This window comes from Corvus kubaryi, unplaced genomic scaffold (assembly GCF_017639235.1).
Source record: "Corvus kubaryi isolate FWS band 111438036 unplaced genomic scaffold, C.kubaryi_AGA036_p1.0 130, whole genome shotgun sequence".
Classification (NCBI taxonomy): Eukaryota; Metazoa; Chordata; class Aves; order Passeriformes; family Corvidae; genus Corvus; species Corvus kubaryi.
In genome coordinates, this window is record NW_024580665.1 from 2,377,382 (window position 1) to 2,402,483 (window position 25,102).

A 25,102-nucleotide genomic window follows, 5' to 3' on the forward strand; every position below is an offset into this window, starting at 1 on the left:
ATTTTAATGGCATTTGGACAAGGGACAAATGGCTCAAAAGAAAGGTGTAAACTTGACTGAGTGCAGGAAGGCAAACCCTGAGCTCCTGGAAACCGCTGGAGAAGGGTGGCACATCTGTCACTTCACAGCAGGCACCACACTCTGCAACCAGCCCTTGGCATCTAAAAAAGGGCAGGTACAGAGGGCTCCTCAGCAAAGACAGGAACCACCCTCCCCCACAATTCCAACTAACATCCAATTTTCATAACAATCCATAAAAGTAATAAAGTGACCACACAGAGAATGAGTTACGACCCATTGAGAAAACTATTGTTTATTTAGAAAAAAGGTTACACCAGTAGAATTTAGCAGATAAAAAATTCTTTTTTTTTTTTTTTTTAAAAACGTCATTGTGAAATTTTCAGACTAAAGTTCAGCAATACAAAGCTCCTGTAGCTGTAACTGAAACTTAATTTATTTCAGTTTTGAAGAGAGCATTTCCAATCAATCTAAAAACAACATGACAAACAAAAGGTGTGACGGGACAACTGAGCACAGGTTTAGGATGGGATAGGACAGGGTTCATTCATTGTTTCTTTAAACAAGTCAACCTTATACACAATATACAAATAATCCCTAAGCATTGCATGAAAACAGTGCTCCCACTTAACTTTGTTTTTTTTAGTCACTGATATTAAAAACAGGCCAAGTAATAAATAAAAACTGAGTTTAAATGAGGTAAATCCAAAAAGGTTCAATAACTGTTTATTTGTGGTTTTCAAACATCTAAAAGAATGCAATTTCAAATTTAAAGAATTACTAAACTCAGGCAGTATTTTCGACAAACTAAAGTGGAACTATGTACACATGAAACCTCATTTGCACTATGGCAACTGTTTGTTTGCAGCACATTGTGCTAAAATATGGAATAGGTAACACTTTCAGCCAGGTACTGAAAATAAATGTGTAAGAAACTAAGCAACAAGTTAAAAATACAGTAATGTACAACTTAACAATTAAGTCCTTAGCATGGGGAAATAAAGCAGAGAACTGAATAATTTAAGGAGATGCAGATGGGTCCTCTTCATTCACAATTTTCTGTGCAATCTGTACTCTGGAAAATACATTTCTGGTCACAGCTGGATATCTTCCCATTTCAGTGTCACCTGCAACAAAGGTGTACATAATTAGAATCAGATGTTCATATGAACACTGATCTCACAACTTTGTATTTATTCCATTCACAACTCAAAGAATGAGGGGGGGAAATAAAACCATTTTTATCATTCCCTAACTCTACCTTATTCCACAGCAAGAACTACATTAATATGAGCACTGCACTGTAAGTAGTGAAACTCTGATTCAAACATACAAATAGGAAACAGGTAGTCACTTGAGAAGGTATAAACTCCTTTAGAGGTGCAACCCCCTCAAAATGTTACTATCTCTAAATTAGGCAAGAAATAAATGCAGTCAATCAGACATTGTACATTATTAGGAAGAACGGTATCAAAGATTTAACAGGAGCACAGGATGAGATTCCACAACTGTGTTGCTATAAAAAGCACTTTTTCACACTTCACTATGCACACAGTGGGGTGCTGTCAGCGTTCCAGGCCAGATGTGCCAGTTTAGCCCATTGCTGGACATTAATTTCATGGTACAACTGACATTTACCTGAGCACTTATTACTTACAGTCAGCAGAACACAGTTGTGCTTTTTTAACTATTTTAATGATAATACTCACTTTATATTGAATTGCTAGTCAAGACAAAACTTCACATTTTATTATTAAGGAAGCTGTAAGTGCTCAGTAATGAACTTCATCTACCAAGACTGCCTTTTTTCTTTTGTTCCAAAGTAGCATTTAAAAGAATAGGGAAAAAACTGGGATCGCTCCACAGTGATCAGACAATAATGGCTATGAAGGACAAAGAGTCTAGAAAATTCCAGCAAATTCTTTCCAGAGAATGCTCATAATTTTCAGTTTAGAAACTGTTCACAGAAGTATCTTTCATTACTTCAAGAAGATAAAAAGAAATAGTACTAAGAAGCAATAACATGAACTCCCCCCTTTTTATAACCAAAGAGCATGTTGTATCAGCACAAGCTTTCTTACCCAAGCCCCTTCACGTATGTGCCCTCAACTGCAGTGGCTGAATGAGCCTTGACACCAAATGGAACACAAGATCCTTTTTGAAATAAGCCCCCTTTGCTCTGAGGTCACAATCCATGAGTGGAGACTTTTCTCAGACATTCAAATTTTGTTTTTTCTTTTTTTTCCTTAAAATGTGAAATTGTACCCTGCCTTATGCATAAAGATTAATAGCAGTCTCTGACTAAAGTTGGATAGATCAGGTGAACTAATTTAAGTTCACTGGGACATTTTCCTTCCTAAATAACTGAAAACAAAACATTTCAAAACTCTTAAAATGTCTCAAAGCAGAGGAGAAAAAACTCCTACCCTCATACCCATAGAACAAATCTTAAGAGTGTCCACATAGTTGCATAGGTCTGAAAAAAAGCCCAAACCATTCAGAGCCCCATCAACTTCAAAGAACAATTGATTTTTCCAAAAGATCCAGTCTGAATAAGGGTTACTCAAAATACCCTAAAGTTTATTTTCTTTCTTTAAATAGTCCATGTTTCCATGCCAAAGTTTTCCTTTATCTCCTTCCTCCTCAGATCTGACCAGATAAAAGATTATGCAGAGACACTGAGCTAACTGTACTATCTAACTGTACTATGTAGCACTGTGGTTTAAAAGCTACTGGTTTTGTTTAAGTAAGAAGATACAAAACTTGAGTTTGCAACATATTAGACAAGATATAGTTAAGTAACACGCAGATTATCGAGACTGATGAATATCAGAATGACAAGGATCCACCTCTGCTTTTGTATGGCAACTTTTCTTGGAAAGAGCAACGAAGATGCAACTCCACTCCAAACACTGCTGATGTGCCACATCCCCTGCCTCTACTTTTTTTCCCCCCAAAAAATCTGAGCATCTGTATAATCTCTGTGAGGATGATGGGGAAATATTTTTCCCCTGGGGGAGTAATAATGAATTGCAAATAATAGTAGTAACAATATTTTTTAAATAATAATAGTAATTAAAAAAAAAAACCCAACCCGAACCCACACATACCCATAGAAACCCCCCAACGTGAAACACAATCAGACCAAAAAAAAAAAAAAAAAATCCCCACAAAACAACCGAAAAACCCCAAAACACCACCCTGACACCCTGGGTGATTTCAGGCTGTTTTATCTGTATATCCTTTACCAGTCAACAGGGCCCACAGGAGACGTTGAATCAAACAAATTAAACCACAAACATTTTTACCTTGCCTGAAAGAATCTTCATTATCTGTGCTTGTCTGAAGATTTATGAGTAGATTCAGCGTTAAGGAAAAAGATTTATCTTTTGCTACATATAATAAAGGGAAGCTCATTTGCAGAAATTTTCTGAAATGTCAATGTTTAAAAGGATATTGTTTCTTTTCTTCTTTCCCCCCAGTACTGTCCCGTTTTTCTTTCTTCTCTGCTTTTTCTTTATCATGTCTTGATTCCTTTAAAAATATACATATGGGAAATAGCTTATTATGGTACCCATTGTACAGGATGTTTAGGAGGACCGTAATATTTAATGTTATAACTGGACACAGATAAAAATATCATCATTCAAAATGACAATGCTCAGTTTCTATGATTTCTGAGATTATTTTATCTTTCTCTTCCAGTTCTCTGCTAAGTGCCAGCCACAGGGCTGCAACTGGGAACTACTGTTTGCTGAATAGAAATATAACTGCAACATACCTGCTTTCACCAAAAGAAACTGTGCTGACACATGCACGTGGAAATCTGAATTACGGACTAGTTTATATTTAAGTTAAGCCTACTTTCATCTACTTGCTTACCAAAGTAATCTGCAAATATTTTATATTATTCAGAACCTAAAGTGTAAGTTCTGAATTTTCCTGGGTACTGCCAAAATGAACTAGTCCTCCAAACTATCCTGCTCCTGCCAGGAGTGACTGCTGAGATATTTAAAGCTACAAGATACGGGAAGTTCAAAAACATTTTCTTACACATTCACAGCATATCTTTTTAATTTAGGCTATTAAGCAGCAATAAATTTTAGGAAAAAAATATCAGCTTGGTCTGTCAGCAACAAAAACAAATCAGCAAGAGAAGAACATCTTATTTTACCTTTTTGCTACCAGAGGAGCTCTTCTCCATCTTTTCTGCCTTGATTGAATCACCTTTCTCTTTTCCTGAAGATTTTGATTTGTTTTTATCCTTCTCTTTTTCATTTAAGCGAGGGGAATCAGAAGGACTTTCACTTTTGCTGTGTTTTGAAGAACCAGCTAAAAACAGAACAGAAAGTTGTAATTCACAACAAGTAAAAGCCTGACAAATACACGCACAAAAAGTAAAATACGTACTTGTGCCGTTTTCCTCTTTGCGTCGTTTAGTTGAATCCTGTGGTACCTCTCGGTCACTGTTTGAATGATCCTGGCACCAAATACAATTATGCAGATGTTAGCAGACTAAAACATACTCCTGAAGTAGCACCTGCTTATATTCTTATTTTGGAGAACTAGTTTTTGAATACTTAGGATGTAACTGAGGTGTTACATCTCATGTGAAGTTTCTTGAGACTGGTCTGGAGGGTGAAGAGGTTTGAATGCCTTACTGCAAACCGACCTTTGAAAGAGTAACAGAACAAAAATGCCACCTCTGATAGAGATCACTTGTGCTCAGATGGGCTGTACAGCCAATTATTACTTCAAGGGCTTAGAACAGAAAGCTTTCCAAGCACATAAACCAACTGTCTAAACCAGTTCATTAAAAATGTCACCAACCCTTTTTCGATCTTTCCTGTCCTTTTCATCTTTCTTCTCTCTCTCTCTGGATCTTTCCCTTGACTTGTCCAAATCTTTCTTCTCCACTTCTCTCTCCTTACTCTTGGACAGTGTTGGAGTAGTGTGGTTTACGTAGTGCTGTTAAATTAAGTCAACATCACCAAGTATTAATATGTATTCCTATATGTGTAAACAAAAAGAAGTCTTATTCTAACATACCAGATCTAGCTCAAATATTAAACATAAATACTTTATTAGCAAAACAAAGAGTGATTAAAGACACGTTCAAACTCGTCACCTAAAATTTAACCTACAGCTTATTTACTCAACACTGGAAATTCAAGAATATTTTCTCTTTACTGAGACATTTATATTAAATACACACAACACTGTTCACCAGGACCAGTTGGATGCATGAACACAAATCAGACACACGGGCTACAGGAACAGGGTATGAAGGTTAATGGACTCAACACCTCTAATCATGCCTGGAATAAATGAATGGAATCACCTGCTTAAACAAGCTATAACTTATTTTTAAAGAATAATCTTTATCGACAAAGTATTTAAGACAATACTTTGAATAATGTGTCTTTAAATCTAATTTCTAACCTTCAAATGAGAAAAAACAGCTGAACATAGAATTGTTTTTTTCTGTAATGTATTCTAGATTGTTATTCCACTGTCTCTTCTAAACAATTCTGGTAAGCTCCATAAAACAGGTAATGCATGTGTTACATAAAAATGGATACAGTGCAGTAACTATATCTGTCTTTTTAAATACAATTATATAGTTAGATCTAAGAAATATTAAGAGCAAGTTTTAAATTAAAACCACTTCCCTTGGTATTTAAGCTACACCAGCACACAGATTTAAATCAGTACACTTCAATCTTCCCCCAGTTCTGTAAGTTAACAATTTTATTTGGGGGCAAAAGTATCTTTATTAAAATGTTCTCTGTATTTCTTTTTAGAGAGACACCTTACTTAAAAGGACACCAACAAAAGAGGTAAGTGGAAGATTAGTTTAAAACAATCAAGATATCACTTGAACCAAACCAATTAGTGTTTCAAACAACTTCCAAAATTTAATTAATCCTGTCCTTCTCCAGTTTCAGTAAACATTTAACTTACCAAAACCTGATGTTAGTGAACCTGTGTTAAAAGTCACACTGACAAAACTTAGGTCTCTTTCCTTTTATTATTGCACTAGAATTTTATTATCCTACAACAGAGACTGAACTTTCAATACTTCTTTCACTAGACATTTCTTTTTGCTCTTTTCCCTCATTCCTCTTTTCTTATTCCATTTCCTACAGTGCCATTCCACAAGTAAATTTACCCCTGCTCTCTTCTTTGCTGACAATGACACGCAAATATGTTTTTTCTAAACAGACCCATTCAGTCGTCTAGAGCTGCTTTCCACAGGAGAAAGCAAACTCATAGCTCTTCTTTCTCCTATTCCATTTCTTGTGTTCTCATGGCTGTTCACAACAGATTGCGCTGCTCCTCTACCATTCCAATGCAGGGTTTTGGAAAACTACATCCATCCTTCCCCACCTTTACCAGAAAGACATGCTTCTAGAAATGCTGCATCTGACGCCACATTAAATTTTGGGTGCTTCTGTGTGGTTTGTAACTTGGACAAATGCCAAAGAAAGAAAAAACCTAATTCAAGTCTGGCACCATTTATTTCACCTGCAGTGTAAACCTGTATTTCCATTGTCTGGCTCCAGAAACTGAGCCAAGTCAGGAATAAAAAAAGTCTGTAAGCAGACAACAGCACTAGACTTTTAACTTTCAGTGGAAGCTGAACTCATAAATCTTACAGGTTTCTGAACATCCCATCCCTTTCCCAAACAAGTACATGGAAGTAAAGAAGAACATTTAACTTGTCTTACACCATGTACAGGGAACATTGTCATGAAGTGCTTTAAGTCTGTTAGAACGGCACTGAAGAGTGAAGATTAGTTCATTAAGTGAGAAAGATTAGAAAATAGCATTTAGAAAAGGAAGGAACGGGTTGGACACCCCCCCATCTCCCAAACACTTGAAGAATAAATCCATTAAAAGGTCACACAACTGCAATACACTTCCAGCTAAGTCTACACAAACACATTATAGTTAATTCTAAAAAACAACTTTTCAAATTAACTAGAAAAATAAAGCTGTTCGCTGATAATTTAATTACAAATAGCTTCACTGCCTGCTTAATTAAATCAATGTGCTAATAAGTAAAAGAAATATTTTTATATAAAACTTTAGCTTAAGTAATGAAAACATAAGCACATTTTCAATTAACCACCTGAATCTTGACTCATATAGTAAGAAAGGGAAAAGTGAGATTTTACAGATTCCCATATACCACCCTTCATGCAGAGGTGAGCTCAAGACAAATACTATAGTTCTCTAATTAAAAAAAATTAAATATACAAGATATGATGATGACGATGATGATGATTTATAAGAGTATCTGGATTCAATCTACAGACACTGTAATTTCATCAGTGGTAAGACTAAAGGATGTTTCCCATATACACTATCCCTATAAGCACATACAGTTGGTATTGGAAAGATTCAATTAAAAAAAAAAAATCCATCAGCAAGTGTCCATTACAGAATCACAGCTATTTTGATTTAAAACATGCAAAGTGTTCTGAACACTTTGTACAAAGCTAGCTACAACTAAACCAACAGTGTAAATACAGAATAGAAAATGGAAATCCGTAACACATTTTTAAAGTAAGTGAATCCTAGGTAAACCCAAAAAGGATCCAAAAAGTCCAAATGGTCAGCATTTTCCAAGTGATAAATCTTTGTGCAGTTTAGTTACACACTGGAACTGAGTGTGTAACCAAAGACTTTAACAGCAACTTTAGAAGATTTGATCCAATTCCCATCAGTCACATCCCCTGATGTATCAGCGGGTGTGCAGTGGCTGTGACTATTACTCTACAACAGTTACAATGTGTAACAAAAAAATAGTTACAGAATCTGTCTAAAATACTATATTCCAAGTGCTTGTTAGGCCACACCAGGAACACTGTGTTCAGTTTTGGTCCCTGCTATACAAAAGAGATGTGGACAGGCTGGAGATGGTCCAGAGAAGGGCCACAAAGGCTGATCCAAGACTTGGGCAGCCTGACACGAGAGGGAAGGCAGGGAGAACATGGGAAGAGGAGGCTTAGGGGAGACCTCATCACCACATCCCAGTACTTAAAGGGTGGCTACCAAGAGAGATGCCCTTTTAACAAGCAGTCACACGGAAAAATAATGGGTAATGGATACAAGTTACTCATGGGAGGATTCCAACTGGACACAAGAGGGAAACGCTTCACACCAAGAACAATCAGCCATCAGAGCATCTCCTCAGGGAAGTGATGGATTCCCCAACACTGGACACGTATAAGATCTGGCTGGACGGGGTGCTGGGCCATCTTGCCTACACCATGTTTTTGCCAAGAAAGGCTGGACCAGCTGATCCTTGAGGTCCCTTCCAATCTGGGATTCTATGAACTCGTGAGAGCATTCTTTAGTATCGCTTCTCCTAAGATAATGAAGCTGAAGTGCATTTACAGGAAGTAAATACACAAAGATGATGATAATTCAGGAGGTTGTCTGTGATACTTAGAAACACAATACTATAGTACTAGAACATTAATACAGTTGTAAGGGGAAAGAGTATCAATATTCCAGGGGCATCTCAAATATTCTTTAACTAACTACTGTTTTTTAATTGATATATTCAAAACCCCTCAAACAATTCTAAGAACTATTTTAGCTATCCTACCAGCTTTTCAGTCAAATGAAAGGCTTAATCATAAGGACATTTCTGTGTATTCACCAGTTTTAGAGGGGAATAGAAGAGACACTGACATATTACATCTCTTCAAAATACTGACAGAAAGGTAAATTCAGGGGATTTTTGTTATGTTGCTTCTACATTACCAACTGTCTCTCCTGTACAGAGGATTTACACACCAGGACAAAAAACCCCATCCCTCTATTACTATGCTAGTATTTACAGGAATGGAATTGGAATTTTCTGATGGGAGTTTGCCACAAGAGCAAAAGTTAACTTCTCTCTGCAACAAAATATGAAAATAAACTTGGCTGGTTTCTAAAAGATTCAAACCTTTGCTGAAGAGTCCTTGAGTTCGTTGAGGTTGTCCTGTAGAAAATGAACGGAGATGACACGTGAGCTGGAATAGTTTTCAGAAACCAGAGGGACTTTGGGAAGCACGGCCGTACCCTTGAAACAAAAAACAGCTACTCCTTCTGGAATAAATCTTATGTTAATACTGTACTCTAAATAAAGCTAGTAACTGAAATACTTTTTAAAAAGAAAAAAAGGAGGGGGGGGGAAAAAGACAATCATTATCTATTCTCTAGACTCTGCTATTAAATAAATTCCAAAGTCTGTATAAGTCTGTATCTAATTCTTCCTAGAACAGTGAAAACACACTCTCCTGCCCAGACAAAAATATAAAGAAAAAATAGTCTTAACTCTAAATATAGCTGAACAAGAGGTGAAACAGGTTTAAAATACTTTTAAACCTGTATCTTCTCCACTTTCAGTTAAATGTGGTAGAAGTCACTCTAGAATGACCTTATGCTGCCATTTATAAAAAACTTCATCATTACGAGTAGTTATCACTGTCACCTGTTTCCTCAAAACTAGTAAAAGCTATCTGAGTTCTCCAAAATTAACTTAAACCTTTCAAGTAAATCTTACATAGAAAAATATGTACTCTGAAAAAACAGAAAAAAAAGAAGAGCTTGTTCTAAAGTTGGTAAGATGGTGAAGTTTAAAGACCCACATAATCCATCACAGTGCTCTTGATGAAGTATTAGTAACTTACAGTTTTAAATGTTCAACGTACTGCAAATTCAAAGATTCCATGAACATAGATGGTTTAGAAATAATATAAATATGGAGCAAGGAATGGCTACCCTGAGTCTTCAAGTAGGCTACGCCCATGGTTTTGTGCTGCGCTTGAGTGCTTGGGGTTTCTCTTTGCTGGGTAGGAGGCTTGGTGGCCACATCTGGTTTTATCGTAACGCAGGGCTCAACATGGTGGGAACCCATTGGAAATAAACAAACCTCGAAGGGAAGGTACAACAGAAGCTGCATGCGCACTGAATATACACAACTACAGGAGAACTGATCACCAAGGAGACTTTAAAATGGAACTCCTTTCAAGACTCCTCCTTAGAAGGCACATATCGGTATGATGCTCATCAAGAAGCCTGATGAATTCAGAGGTATCGTACATCCCGTATCATCCAGGAATCTTCAGTGCTACAGATTCTTCAAAGAAGTGCAGAAAAATATGCTCCACTCTGTTGCAAAGACTCATTTGCTTGTAGCTACCATTGCACTCCAAAAAAACTGACTGCTTAAAGCAATGAGGCACTTCTGTGTAAAAATTCTCTTGAAATTTCCAAACACTATTTTACAAAATTTGTGCTAGGTCCTTGAAGCATTATTTTGGTTAATTAAAAAATATTTTTATAGAAAAAAAGACAGTCCGCCAATAAAGAAAAGGAATGCATTTTGTAATGCAACATAAAACCTCCAGTGGTTCCAGTGTATACTTGGCACAAAACTTGAAGGAAGTCGAATACTGGCATCCCAAACTTGTGAGCCTAACATGGGTGCTGCCTTCCTCAGGCTATACTAACCTTTACTGTTGAGGAATGTGACGGAGAAGAATGTGTATCAACTTTGCGGCGTTTTTGTTCTGAGGAAAGAACAGAACAATGGCATTATTAAAACACAGTTAAAAAAGGAGAATCAAATAATATCACTTTCTGAAGTACCAACATAATTAAAGCTAGATTTCTTACCACTATGTGAATTTTGTTTTCCTTAAGCTATCTAGAGTTAGCAGCATGCCTTGACCATCTTTGTGAAAGTTTGCAGCAAAGGTGTAATGTGAACAAACTGATGCAAAATTATGCTCACTCCAAACTTCAATTTTATGGAAGTCAGTGTCTTAACTCTGGAATTGCTATGAAGACCTTGAACAGGTGAACCCTATGAAAAGCATCATCGCCTGCCCTTGTGGTTTGCCTGAAGCAGCACAAATATAAAACTCAACATCAGCCTCAGATAATAATTTAAGGATTTGCTAACCCTTAATACAAGAAGGGACTGATAAAGCTTTCTGCATCCTTCTTAAGGATGCAAAGGCCTGTATCTTTTACTTACCCTGTTTTCTTCCAATTCAAAGGTTGTCATGAAGCTCTCAAGAGTACACACAAAGTTTTTGCATTACACTTTTGCAAAACTTGCACGGCCTAAGTTATACTAATACATTTTAATAAAAGACCATTCACACAGTAAAAAATGACAGGCTTTGTGAGAACAAGCATTCACTGGAGATGTGTGAAGTTCACACATTCACATAGATTGCCTTTTGAAGTTATTCTGACCTTTAGATATTGACTGTACTGAAAAGCCAGTGCCAAAATCTTTCTTACTACGTAGGGATTCTCTCTCAACTTCTCTAGCATTTTTTGACATTCAGTGATTTTCAAGTGACACATTCTATTTTTCTAGACAAGAACAGAAACAAAATATTCAAACTTACCCCTTTCAGATTCTGATGTTTCTGATCGGGGAACAGGTGACTTCAAGGACCCAGCTACTGGCACCTTTTCTCCTCCTTTAGCATTTTCCTTGGATTTCATCTCCTTCGCTAGATCTCTTTCTCTGGATGGCTCCTTTTCTCTCTCCTTTTCTGCAGTTGACTTTGACTCAATGATGGTAACAACCGTCTTGGACTTTTCCTCTTTTGAAGCTTTTTCTTCTTTCTTCACTTTTTCCTTATCTTTGTCAGATTTTGGCGTTTTCTCCTTGATCTCTCTTGCTTTCTCATCTTTGTTTGCCCGTTCTTCCTTCGGTTTATCTTTCCCATCTTTCCCAAGTGCCTTCATCTCCGGAGTGGCAGCTGGAGTCTTGTCTTTTTTTTCTTTATCTTTTTCCTTCCCGCTTTTCTCTTTATCATCTTTCTCTTTAATAATTTTGCTGCATCAAAAATAAAAAGGCCAATTAGCATGGAAACAAAACACAGCTCTAGCTTTATCACAGGAGTTCTACTTTGGAATGTTTGATAGAACTTCCTGGAGCAGTCACTGTAAGATTTCAGATTTGCTGTTTCTTTATCAGAACAGCAACAAGCAACTGTTCTCATTTATCTTATTTAGCTAAAATGGGACACATTTAACAACATCAGATCAGTAAAACTCTGTATTTTGAAAGAAATAATGCCATTTATTAAACTTTAAGGAAATTGAAACTATTTATACAGAACCCAGAAGTAAAAATAAAAGGCAGGTCATTTTCAAGTGTACTTCTCTGTCTTGGAAGGAAGAAAACAGAGAACATGTGAGAATAGTTTTTCTCACCTATTAGATGCACTGTTTCCATTGCTTGTTGTCACCTTCGGTGTAGCGTTGACAGTTTTATTAATAACTTTCACCACACCCTGAGACTTCTCCTTTAGCTTATCTGCTTAAAAAAAACCAGAACAGGTCTATTTCAGCAAGTTACTATATATCCTGTTGGTTAAAATACAACAAGTAGCTGAGCACATTCATGTAAGGTCATGTGTAGCTAACAGCTAAAATAGGCAGCAGAACACCCTCTCCCAAAACCAAGTAAAAATAAAGAACATGCATTGATCCTATTTGGCATCACATTTACATGTTTTCTTTTTAGCTTAATGAAGCAAATTTTGAGAGAAGCCTGGAATATCAGAAGAATTCTACTGAAAAATAAACATATAATAATCATAGGTGTGTTTACCAGTCTCCTCAGTAGTGCCCTCTTCCAGTCTAACTGTATTTATTGTGAGAGACGTAGGCATCCCAGCACCACCTGGCCCATTTTGTACTGTTGCAGGTACAGCATTCCTGGCAGGTGGGTCTTTGTGGTGAAATTCATTTTCAGGTATCATGAAAGGCTTCCTACTTTTCAACTGTCCAGAATAGCTGTAAGTCGCACAGATTGTTAAATATGCACAAACATAAAGCAAAACATGGGTTGAATCTTAAATGTGGATCTAATCTAACAGTTCATCTGTTATTTATTTCACAGTTTTTCCTAACTCATACGCAGTTTCTTCCCCCTTTATTGATGAGCTCAAAAGAAAAATAAACAAACCCACTAGACATAGAAGCAGCCCTACTTCCACACTCTCTTCCTCACCATCACACACACACACCCCCACATACACCCCCTGCCAAACACACAGAACAAACTGACGACTGACAAAACTTCAGACTGCTAGGGCAACCTGAACTGCCCCTCAGGCATACGAGGATGGTTCCACATTCACCACAGGAAGATGTAACACGAAACTAAGCATTTTAGAATCATATAACACTTCCAATATCTAACCAGTCTTGCAGCAATAGCCTCTTGGCTTTCTTCCTTTTACTATCCCTCCTATCTCCTTGCTGCTATAGTATTTCTCTAAAATTAAGCTATGCTCTTGTAAGTAGAAATCTTTACTATTTTTTACTAGAGTCTTGTAAAGGAAATTAGTGATCATCCAGCATAAAATGAATGTTTTCATTCACACTGCCAGCACCAAGATGCAGGATAGCGAAATCTTCTGTGATAAGGTAAAAATCAAATGTTAGGACTGTAACAGTTCCGAGTCTTTAGATGCCTTTCATGATCCACTTTTAACCACTTTCTTAAATAAGTTGTTGTTACCCCATTGCCAATGCATATAGATCAGGTCTCTTCTCTTTCTCTTCCTGACATATCTTGTGTACTCTTCTTTCCAAGGCTTGACCCAGGTTCAGCACTTTTGGATACCATGGAAGGATTTTGGTCAGCACTATCAGGATGTTTCTGATATGTGTATATTCACCTGTTTCCAGGCAGTGCACAGAAGCCTAAAACATAAATTAAATCTAATGAAGTTGAGGGTTTTTTTTAAAGCATTCAAAAACATAAGGTTTTTGGCATTTCGATTTACCTTAGTTAATTTATAGTGCCATTTGTGTACCACGTGTCTAAAATTCTCATAATCCAATTGATCAGCCTTATTTCCACCATCAAACCCAGTTGCTCGTAATATAGTTAGGAAGCCTGGATAGTTGCCACATTCCTACATGCACATCAAAGAAGAGGAAAAAATTCTTTTTTGGGAAACTGGTAATTCTAAATTCTAAACTCTAAAGAATGAGACACGATCACACTTCACAAGACTCACATAATTTTTTTTTAAGCTAATTTATGTTGAAATTTTAGTTGTGGGTGAGAGAAAAGATTATTCATAATTCAACTAGATTGTGCAAGGAGTATTAGGAGAGTTTCCATATGCTCCCTAAGTTATCTTTGAGGTAAGCTATGTGAAAATCAGAAATGGAAAGGGTTTTTTTAGCAAATATATTTTTTGACACCATACAAAATTACTTCTATCAAAAACATATATAGTAAAATATAAGTCAATTCTATGATTATGCCATCAGAAAAATCCAATCACAATGTTTTTAAATCTAACAGTTTCACTAAATCCATTTTTACTGTGCTGAATTACACAAATGGTTAGTACATATTCTAATGAGTAAACTCATGTTAGTAATTTCCTATACCTTTTCATATATGACTCTGTCACTGTGCCATCTGGTCACGGTCTCCAGCATACAGCATAAAAACCTGCCATATCTACTGGCTTCATTTTCCGTGCAACTTGCAACTGTATATATAATATCAGAGAATACCTTTGAATAGAGAAAGAAAACGTTACTATGACCTTACTGAATTACAAAAACAGAAGACCTAACAAAAATTATAAATTTCTCTCATCTAAACCACCATTAAGCTGGTTTCTAAATAAAACAGAGACTGCTTATAAAATACTCTTTGTTTCTCAACTGCTGGTCCTTCACACTTAGCCCAGAATCCAAGCACTGCATACAGGTGTTGCTGACACACTGTTTGATAGTTCAAGTGTCTTCATTGACATAATTGTGTTATTTTCAAATTAATAATGATTTGAGCTAGCAGAAGTAAACATCTAGCTAATCTGATGGAGAGAAGTTTTTTTTCCTGGCCCACACAGGTCCATCAGATAGGGCTACTTGAGTAGAAATGCTCTTTTGGATACATGAAATCAGAGCAGATACAGTGACACAAACTAGCCCACTGTTTGTGGCACCATTTGTCAGGGTCAGAAGGGTCCCAAGGATGTTGCTGGTGGGGGAAGAGCATAAGAAAATTGGTTCCACTGCAGAAGAGCACACACACCAAAAATGGGAGTATTAGAGCAGGCCATGGAAATGCAGATTACTTAAAGGTTACAAAACCTGAAAGCAACTCCTATGACAGCTAATGACTTTGCTCTGAAACTCCACACTCATTAGGGTAAAACACAAACAACATTTCTTGAAAATAAACCCCTGAAGCTTTAAGAAAACTTTGCTTCTAAGATCTGAAGTACAAAAATGAACTTCTGATTGCTACAGATTCTAGAATGAAACATAAGAAATGATCTTGTTTACCTCTTCTGGGAGGCAGGAGACACACTAGCTTGGCATGTTTGTAGTGGCAATGATGTACATACACACAAAGAGTTGTAGCTACTTACTCGGTCATAGCAGAGAAGTGTAGAGAAGTTGGGTGTTTTTTGTTGATGCACCAGTTCAACAAAGTGAGCACAGTAAACTGCATCAATTGCCGAAAAAATGCATCGAGGAAATATACACAACTGTAAAAATTTGGTGATAGTCTCATTTTTGGTAGATTCTTCAAAAAACAAAAGTTGAGAGGGGAAAAAAGAAAAGAAAAATAGAGTAAATTCATGGTTTATCATTCAACTACTCTCTTCCCAAGAAGTTCAGTATGACACATCCATACTCTGGTGTTTGTACAATTGGCCACTTTTATTTCAGACATATTTTTGGCATTGATCAGAAAAAGTGAATATAAGTGCAACTGTTTAAGGGTGGGGATAGAATAGCAGGGTAGATGTAGCAAATGTTTATTTTTTATTGGCAAAATTCTTCTTTCACACAACAGGGCTAAAAACTGGTTCTGGGAAAGCTTCAGCAAACTTCTCCACCTGCTCAAACTGTGCACACCAGCAAAGCAAACACCACCTGCTATTTCCCTAGAACACTTTCTTTCATCTTTCTAGATGAGGCTGACTTTCAGCTTGGTTTCCTTAGAAACTGATGAACATGCTGTCTCTATACAATTCATTAATAATCATTTTCCCAATTAATCAAACAGAGGAATTTAAAGAGGAACAGTCTTCAGTAAACCACCACCCCAATACATACACTTTTTGTGAAAGTTTCATTCTACCACTGAGTAAAAGACTGCAATGTATCAAGTTCAAGAGTTACCTATTTCTGTTTGACCAACCCCAGTTTGGTAAACTCAACACCCAAACTGGTCCCATGGCAAGAAGGAGCATAAAAACAAGCTGAGAGGAATGTACAGCACGAAAGCAAGGTCAAAGGAAAGTACAGAACTAAAGACTGCCAAGTGGATGCCTTCAAAGGAAGAACACTCATGATCCTCTCATAAGGGCCACTGGTGGTTTTGCACAGGCCATGAGTCATAATACCCAGGGTTTACTTGCTTCAATTCTGTGATGCTCATGGAATAAAGCTTGTTCAAGAAAGGACTGTCAGCTTTTACTTAACTAAAACCTTTATGTTGACTTTAATTTTAGTATCTACCCCTCAAAGGTTGTAACAAACATTTGAAAAAAAGAAAATCTATCAAGAGAATCACAGTTCATGGGACAATCAAGTATGTGTTGCTTCAGAAGTGTATAAACAAAGCAAGGAAACAGCCAGTCAGAACAGGTAGTCTCCAATTGCTAAAGATACCAGGCTACATACTCTGTCAAAAACTAACCTGTTCTCAAGGGTAGAAATACTCTATCAAAAGTTTATAGACAGGAAGCCAGTCTTCAAAAAAACCAAATATCTTTAAAAAATAATTATTTAATAAATATTTTTTAAAAATAATAAAACCTACTACTACAGTGGATGTGCTGTTCAATTTCCTCATATAGTACAATTACAGATTATTTCTTTCAATAGGCAAACTGCTAAAATAATCAGCTTGCCTCTGGATATAACGCTGGGAAAATTCCTCCAGCTGAAGCCCAAGCACAAGAACCAACAATAAGCTATTCCCAGTATCCCATAAAGTGCTACATGTTTATATACAGATCATACTGACACAAACTATTTTCTACACACTTTTGGGTGCTTCTTTAAGTAGACAGATTTACCAAGTCACCTCTAGACCAAGCTTTAATCAGGCAGTAATTTTTCAACCAGTAATTTCCTGCAGTTCATTCGCTGTCCACACCAGTACAATAAATATTTATAGGGAATAACTTCTCTTGATATAACTGTCAAGTGTTTCTTCATTAAACCAGTTGGATGGATCTTACACGAGCTGGACAACAAAACTCTTTTCCACTGGATTATGCTAGGCTTCTTGGGACAGACGAACTACTACTTCCAGTTACAAACTCAAAGTTCATCCAGAGAAGAAAACTGACCAGAGAAAAACATTTCAGATTAACCATACCAGCAGAGTTCACAAGCAACATGAAACACTACAGAGGTTTTGCAGGAAAAAACCTTAGTTCTGCTTGCTGCCTATCTGCCATATGAAACACGTGCATGCTGTTTCACTGCATGGGGCTGGTTAGGCTGGCATAACACTTATCTTGTCATTGGAACAGGGTTTATGCCACCACCCAAACCATGGCATATTGCTCCTAATCACAGGACTCAAACAAAGTAAGTTAACTCAAACCAATCATTGAGACTTTACATGCCTATTTTTTGTTCTATAGCAATTATACTAACTTAGCAGCATTCCAACTGCAGTTAGCAAGTACAAGCCAGCTTGCAATTACAAATTTCCACTGAATTGCTCAATCTCTAACTTATTTTCTAAATTAGGGCAAAATTTAAAAGGTCTTCACATTGCAAGAAACAAAAAACCCAACTAAGCCAACAATGAAAGCCAACTACTCAGCATTTGCAAAGACACATTACATTCTAACTAAAAATTTACCTTGCTAACAGACCTCTACATATAAAGAGATCAAATTTTCAAATCAACATTAAGAATATTAGTGCAAGGAAGTTCTGGAGATAGTGACAACTACAATAACATCCACAGCATTTCCCCTAGACACACTTACTTGCCAGAAGCCAGTTATCTTTCTCTAGTTTCAGTCTCTGTAGAACCCTCTGCACATGCTCCAATTGCTTCTTCTCCTCTTCAAGGAGCTTGTCCTGCAGAGCTGTGCAACGTTCTTTTTCTTTTTTCTTTTTATTTGGAGGCTATAAAATGTCAAGGTAACTCATTTAGTATTATACTAAAACTTGCTAAAGACAGAGCAAGAAATTCCTCGTAATACTAAAGAATACTTGGAAAACTTTTCATTTCACTCAAAAATGCTCTGCTCTAGTAATCAACTGATTTTATGGACACTGGCTGACTATACTTAAGAGTGAACAGACAAACATGTGTCAAGACCTTCTTTCTGGAACTGATTTTCCAGTAATTTTCACTTAGTGGAGTCACTAGTACTTTTCACATGGGAATTATGAAGAAAAGTCAATCCAAATTATGTTAACGTGGCAAATCAGAATGGATGAACCAGGTGACCAAACTTCCCAGATCTAAACAACCTCAATAAAATACTTCAGGAAAAGAAACTCTTTCAAGGCTAGAAATTTTAAACTGGACCACAAAATTGTATCAACATACCATTTCCTGATTGTCATCTATGGCTTTCATCTGGACTTTAAGTTTATTGACTTCTCTGTCATAGCTGCTGTGTGGCACAGCAAGGTCATACATTGTTAAAGACCAGAATGTAGCATAAAACTGAGGGCTGATGTCATCCCAAACTTTAGGGAGATGCAGAGAAATCACAGCTTCGTGAACAGGAGCCATCACCAGCTCACATGATGTAATGTATTTGTGAACTTTGTGCTGCTGTTTATTTCCCTTCTCAGCTTTTTTCAGTTCATCATACTTTGACTGTGGATAAAAAAATAAAAGAAATAAAAAACTAATCTATATATACAAAAATTAAACTTAACAATATAATTTAACTTTTCTCAAAAACCTTTCTATACAACATTTACACATGTGAAATGTTAGTATATAAAGCACTGAAGAACCTCATACAGCATCTTTAGTCTTTATTCATATTGGATGGATTTATCTTTCCTCACCGATGCGTCTACCTGTTGTTATAGTAATACATTATACTACATCAAGTTAAAACTGCTCTCCATATTGAACTTTTTTAGATGCAGGAACAAATTTATTTCTGACACTTCCCAAGATACCATACCATTTGGCAGCTGCAACACTTTCCTCCACAGCAAACATCCATCTAAAACACCTGCAGAAGAACTCAGACCTTTGAAGAAACAGGGAGGGAGAGAATTCCTACTGATAACCCAAGACATCCAAAGAGGTGACTTCATTAGCTACAACTTCTGTAAATTGTGTAAAAGTTGATACATGGGCCATATATTCTAAGAAGATTAAGGACAACCTGTTCCAGCCCACAGCTTCTATTTCTAATTCTACTCCTAAAACTTTACAAGTTTTATTTAGCAAACAAACTTTATTGGAACCTATCACAGGTACTGGTAACGGTACCAGAGCAGCACTACGAGCAAACAAATGGAAGAGTTGTACTCACTGAAATGTGGTGTGCATACATGGGTCTTGAGAGGAAGAATGCAGCATCATGAGGCGTGTGAAACTCATTACAGAGAACATCAATAGAAGGCACTCGCTTAATGTAATCCTCTGTGCTTAGATTGGATGCTAAAAACCCACCAAATTGTACCAGGGTGTCATGGCACTACAAGTGAAAGATACAAAAAGTTAGCAAACATTATTATTTTGTTCAACAATTAAGTTGGGGAGAGCTTCAAACTTGCCTTTTTTTTTTCTTTTTGTTTCTCATTAAGAATGAGAAACACCAAATAATAAAGCAAAATATTCTCATGGGGGAAGAACAATAAAATAAAAAACCCCACTGAGAAAAGCCAGCAGAACTCAACAGTATTCTATTCTACCAGAATGGAATGCAACTGGTTCCTATCGCCTAAGGCAGCAAAAGAATTCTTTAAAAAAAAAAAAAAAAGGAAGTTTCACTACCAAAGATTAGAAAACATGATGGACACTTAAGTAAGAATTTAACTTTTTATGACAAAGGATGCTTTGCTCTTTTACTCAGAAATCACTCGTCAATATAATACACTTTTAATACACCCATGTACTTTAATAGAGCAACCCTGCAATTAGTTTAAAAAGTCTTATGTATTTGTTGTACTGGATTCTCACATATAATTTTACACATTTTGCTATTTATGTGCTGAATTCTTAGATATTGTGATGATACACTAGAAGTTAACAAGGAGGGGATCTCATAAATACAGGTGTTTTTACTTGCCTGATCATACAGCTTTCCCACCAGCTTCAGATGTTTTTCCCCTCCTTCCTGAAAGATGACACCATTTCTCTGTTGAGCCATAAGCAGGCACAGTGGGAGAGCAAGATCATGGTCCAATAACGCATCTTTCAATCTCTGAGATGACTTTTTTGTATTCCTGATTTGGCCAAAGTATCCACCCTGCACAGTACAGAAGAAGTTACCCAAGTTGGAACACAGTGCATCACAAATGGAATCTATGTGTGCTGACTGCAGAAATACTGATGAATTAACAGCAATAGTTTCCTGTCCATCAGTACAACTCTCTGGATCCTGTACTGCAATGTATGTATAGAAGAATCAGAAACTAACTAGTCTTGCATGCTATTAATTAGTTTTTGCTACTCCCCCCAGCAGGGCTGAGCCAGCAGGACTGCACCACATCCAAGTTCAGTGACTGCTGGAACGCACAGATCTGTCATGTAACTCTCTCTCCTGAATGTGCAATGCTGTGGAGCACAGCAATTAAGGTTCACATCTACACTGCCTTGGCTGCCTGTCTCAAGGCCTGTAAGCTCAAAAGGGGGGGCAACTCTGATAAAGCACACACCTTTCTCAGCTATGCTGCCATAGTTCTTGAACCAGTCTTTAGAAGCACCATTAAAAAGCAACAGTTATTAAATTTAACATAAACGCACCTCAGCTTTCAGTTGTTCTCCACCAGTCATGGCTTCCAATTGTTCCATGGTCATTTCTTCAGTAATTTCTATCCCCGCCATTTTCTGCACTACCTCTTTTAAAATAAGCAAATCAAAGCTGCAAAGAAAACAGAAAAGTGGAGTAAAAACAAGACAATTTGTTTAAGAACCAGAAGCTCTGACACTCAATATGTATTACAAAGCAGCACTACAATGCATATAAACAACATTTTTATTCTTTTTTCAAGAAGAAACTGGTATGCCAAGCACAAGGATTTCTTTATTGCAAGTAAAAAGCTAGTACTTAAAAGCAACACTGTCATTCAACAGTTGGATTTCAGAACAACTTCCTTGTTTTTGAAGATGGTAGTGAATGTGGTGCTATTAACTTTTAAGTATCAGCAAATTAATCATAAAGTTTATTGCTCCCTTTTTTTGTTTTCCATGTTTCAAACTCTATCTATACAGTAATTTTATGATTATGGAACATTTCATATTTTGTTAAGAGTATCTAGAATAGTACACAGCCTTAGAAATGTTCTGGCAAAGTTAGTCTGGAGAGGTTTCTTGGAAACATGGAAAATACCTTATTTTTACTTGAAACACGGAATATATAAAATACTCCAATAATCATCCTGCCCAGAGACTAGGTTTTACTTCCTGCTCTGAATTCCGTAAGGACAATGACTTTTCCTCAATAGAAGTACAGTAAACTGTATCCCAATCACACAAAGCAGCAATGTTTTCCAGTAACTTCTGCAATTTTGTGACCTACTTAGAAAAAGCATTGACCTATGGCTTCCAAAACCAAGTTTCATCTTTAAATAATTTATATGACTTATATCTTTGTTTGCTGTTCCAACCATAAATATGTTTTCTGTCTAGGAGCTGTGCAATACCAGCATAAACTCCAATTCAAATACCTGAACATTGCATGCAGTCCTATGAAACTGGTCATACCAGTAAATCCATTTTATTCTTATGATCCCAAGTACTAAACTGACTTGTTTTACCCAAAATACTTACAGTTGTGATTTTGGGGAAAGACAATAAACATTACTTACCCTTCCTCTGTAGCTCAATGTGATTGCCATCATCAGAACAAAACAAAGTAGGGACAGAGGAGCATATGAGACTGAATGTCTACATTGCAGTGAAGGGGAAAAAACTACATTTCTCAATATAACTACCCTAAAATAACATGCTGTGTTATCACCACTGGTAAGCTGCCTTTCAATAACCATATGGGGATTTCTAATAGAAAAAAAGTTGATACTCACCTATGTGATAAAATTAAGTAAATGAAACAATAATACTGAGTGATGACAATGGAAAGACAAAAGGAAAACTCAAATTGGAAACCTTGTTTTGAGTTATGACTGACATTGACACATGAAGAAGCAATTCAACTACCACTAAATAAACTGGATAAAGTATTTAAATAATATTAAAGTGTTAAGAGCCATCCCTGCAAAGAAGACATTATGAGAAAGGAAAAACAAACTGTAGTTTGTTTTAGTTGTTCACACTGCTTTGTATCATGGATAATTATTTTTTAAATAATGTATAATAAGTTCTATGAAGAAATTACACACTGGTAGGTTTTTTCCCCCCGTCTGGTTAGCTGTTAAGAAAACTATTAAAGTGAGTTAAAGATGAAAAATCAGTGCTTCAAGAATGTCACAGCTGTATAACTAGAGGAAAAGTAATGTACTAAAGAGTAAATAATTTTTTCTGCTATTTAACCTTCCCAATACTATGAATGCAGTTTACCACTGCTAGAGCAATGACTACATTGAGTGCCTGTGTATCAGCAAAGACCCAAATAACACTTCATAAAAACTGAGTTTATAAGGATCCATTGTGCAATACTTGCCTCTTGCCAGCTTTCAGCTGGTTGGCTACATACTGCAGGAGGCCTGCAAGTTCAATTGGGTATTTTCGGAAAACAGCACCACAAAAGCTTGCCAGACCTAAAGTAAAGAGAAACAGCTGTGACTGCAACTCATTATTAAATAAACATTAACAAAGTGCATATGGCATCTTAGCAATACATGAATTTCTGGAATACAAAGAAAAAAAATTCCTATTGATTAAACTTGCCAGCTCTCCATTTTGTTTAAACTACTAGTCAGTAAGTGCAAGTGAAACATTGATCATAACGATCAATGGTTGAATAGATCATAGGGAGGCTGAAATATTTTAAACATTATTGTAATAAATAAAACAAGTATACTAACTCTGCAGCCAGCTTGAGATTGTAGTGTCATCATGCTTCATTCTCTCCTTCTCAGGGTTTGCCAATGCCTCAATGATACAATCTTCAGCAGAGTTAAAGAGAGTATTTTTCCTCAACTTACAAGCACAAAAGTTACAGAGACTTGTTTTTCTGGCTTTTGTAATACATTAATATGATATATAAGTATAGCAAGCACTAACACAGTTATGGTTTAAAAAAAATAAAGCCATAAAATAGCTTTTTTACATACTATTTTTTTACCATACTATTTACAAGACCACTATGCCTTCAAGAGTGAAAGTAGGAAAAACCAAGAATAAATTTCAATGTCTGAAAGAATTAATAAAGAGGGTCCCATAACCCACTACAAGTCCAAAGGTATTTGCAAACGTTACTAAAGTTTCCAGCAAAAAGCAGCAAGAATAGAAAACAGAGACAATATTTACTCACAGGTAACAGATTTAATCTGGCTACAACTGCAGCTTTATCAGTAAGTGATGTAGTGATTTACACTAAAGGATACATGCCAACACATCGTAGTTCAGGGAAGTGAGGTATTTCAGTGAATCAACAACCGGAGTTATCAAGTTATCATATTTTTGTATTTGCGATAAAATCTGCAAGTTACAACAGACATTCAGCTGAACAGGGACAGTATTCCTTATCTTGCACATAATAAAAGCATTTTACAATACTTGTCTTCAAAACCTACACAAAACATGCTTAAAATTAATTTTTCAGAAGGTCCTAAAAAACTGTCAAAGCAAATAGGCAATCTCATTAATCTATCTAGCACCTTAAAGATACCAATGAAACGTCTCCAACGTGTAAAAACAATTCCGTATCATTTCTCTTTTCATTTATCAGCAAATAAAATAAGGAAAACATTTTTCTCCCAATATTTCTTAAGAATCCTAAACCTTAGCAGCAGGATTTTCTGTTCCTAAATACAGTAATAAATAAAAGACTATTTAAAAAAAACCCACAACCATGATGCTAGGTCATGAAAGACTGCAAGCAAACTGTATTAATCAAGTTCTAGTATGAACTCCTTGGTACATGACACACACGCATATTGCAGCAGTAATTTTTTCAAGTACAATCTAAAAACTGGTAAATCAATACCCTTAGATCACATTTGTGAGTAAGATGGAGGCCCATCAACACATTTTTACACTTCTCAGGCACTCTGTAGCACCAAGTAATCTTAAAAATCCTTCCCAACTTTGTAGGTGTATTTCAGACTTCAAAGCTTTAAGTTTTCTTCTAAATGACCCTGATACATCTCCAGCCCACTCATAGACAACTGTCAGAGCAACTTAACCTGAATTCACATTCTGTGTAACCTGATTAGCTATCTCTGTACCTGAGACCCACCTCTGCCATCTCAAATTAAATTTTCTTCTTTCTAGAGTTGGTTATCAAGAAATGTTTCCATATTTAATATCTAAGTATTATTAAGTCATATTTAGTATCTCACTATGTGATCAACTAAAAAATTACTATACTTTAAAATCTGCATCAAAAGTAAAAAAATCATTAAATTAGAACTGCAGGTCCCTTCCTGAACTTCAATTATCTGTTGTTAGGATGAAATAGCATTCAAATACATGTAACTACATACATAATCAAATAAAATTGTAGGATTGCTGTGGCTGAGCTTCCCAATTTGTCTTCCAGAGGGTTTCACATTTTCCTTAGTTAAACGCCTGCAAAAGAGAACATGTTTTATTACAATAGACAAGCTAGAAGAATATTAAAACAACATATTAGTTTCAGTGAAGAACATGTTTGTTAGTCTCAGAAACTAACTTCTCACTAGCAGACATGTTTTCAAGAAACCTCAGCATAGA

The 25,102-nt window shown here is 36.3% G+C and overlaps 1 protein-coding gene across 1 annotated transcript in view; it reads right to left on the reverse strand.

Annotated features, from left to right (window-relative positions):
- Window positions 1–283: 283 nt before the first annotated feature.
- THOC2 (THO complex 2) overlaps window positions 284–25,102 on the reverse strand; it is a 38,660-nt gene continuing 13,841 nt past the window's right edge. Inside the window, exons 7-30 of the mRNA XM_042027377.1 lie at window positions 24,874–24,958; window positions 23,773–23,866; window positions 23,251–23,331; window positions 22,887–22,983; window positions 21,011–21,128; window positions 20,334–20,513; window positions 19,575–19,739; window positions 18,623–18,898; window positions 18,051–18,192; window positions 15,459–15,616; window positions 14,464–14,592; window positions 13,845–13,976; window positions 13,577–13,761; window positions 12,662–12,846; window positions 12,262–12,367; window positions 11,445–11,881; window positions 10,534–10,592; window positions 8,984–9,019; window positions 4,849–4,986; window positions 4,429–4,498; window positions 4,193–4,350; window positions 3,476–3,552; window positions 3,327–3,374; window positions 284–1,145 (exon numbers count right to left, since the gene is read on the reverse strand). Coding sequence (XP_041883311.1) covers window positions 3,347–3,374; window positions 3,476–3,552; window positions 4,193–4,350; window positions 4,429–4,498; window positions 4,849–4,986; window positions 8,984–9,019; window positions 10,534–10,592; window positions 11,445–11,881; window positions 12,262–12,367; window positions 12,662–12,846; window positions 13,577–13,761; window positions 13,845–13,976; window positions 14,464–14,592; window positions 15,459–15,616; window positions 18,051–18,192; window positions 18,623–18,898; window positions 19,575–19,739; window positions 20,334–20,513; window positions 21,011–21,128; window positions 22,887–22,983; window positions 23,251–23,331; window positions 23,773–23,866; window positions 24,874–24,958 — 3,136 coding nt within the window. The 3' untranslated portion in view covers window positions 284–1,145; window positions 3,327–3,346. The remainder of the gene's footprint in view (window positions 1,146–3,326; window positions 3,375–3,475; window positions 3,553–4,192; window positions 4,351–4,428; window positions 4,499–4,848; window positions 4,987–8,983; window positions 9,020–10,533; window positions 10,593–11,444; window positions 11,882–12,261; window positions 12,368–12,661; window positions 12,847–13,576; window positions 13,762–13,844; window positions 13,977–14,463; window positions 14,593–15,458; window positions 15,617–18,050; window positions 18,193–18,622; window positions 18,899–19,574; window positions 19,740–20,333; window positions 20,514–21,010; window positions 21,129–22,886; window positions 22,984–23,250; window positions 23,332–23,772; window positions 23,867–24,873; window positions 24,959–25,102) is intronic.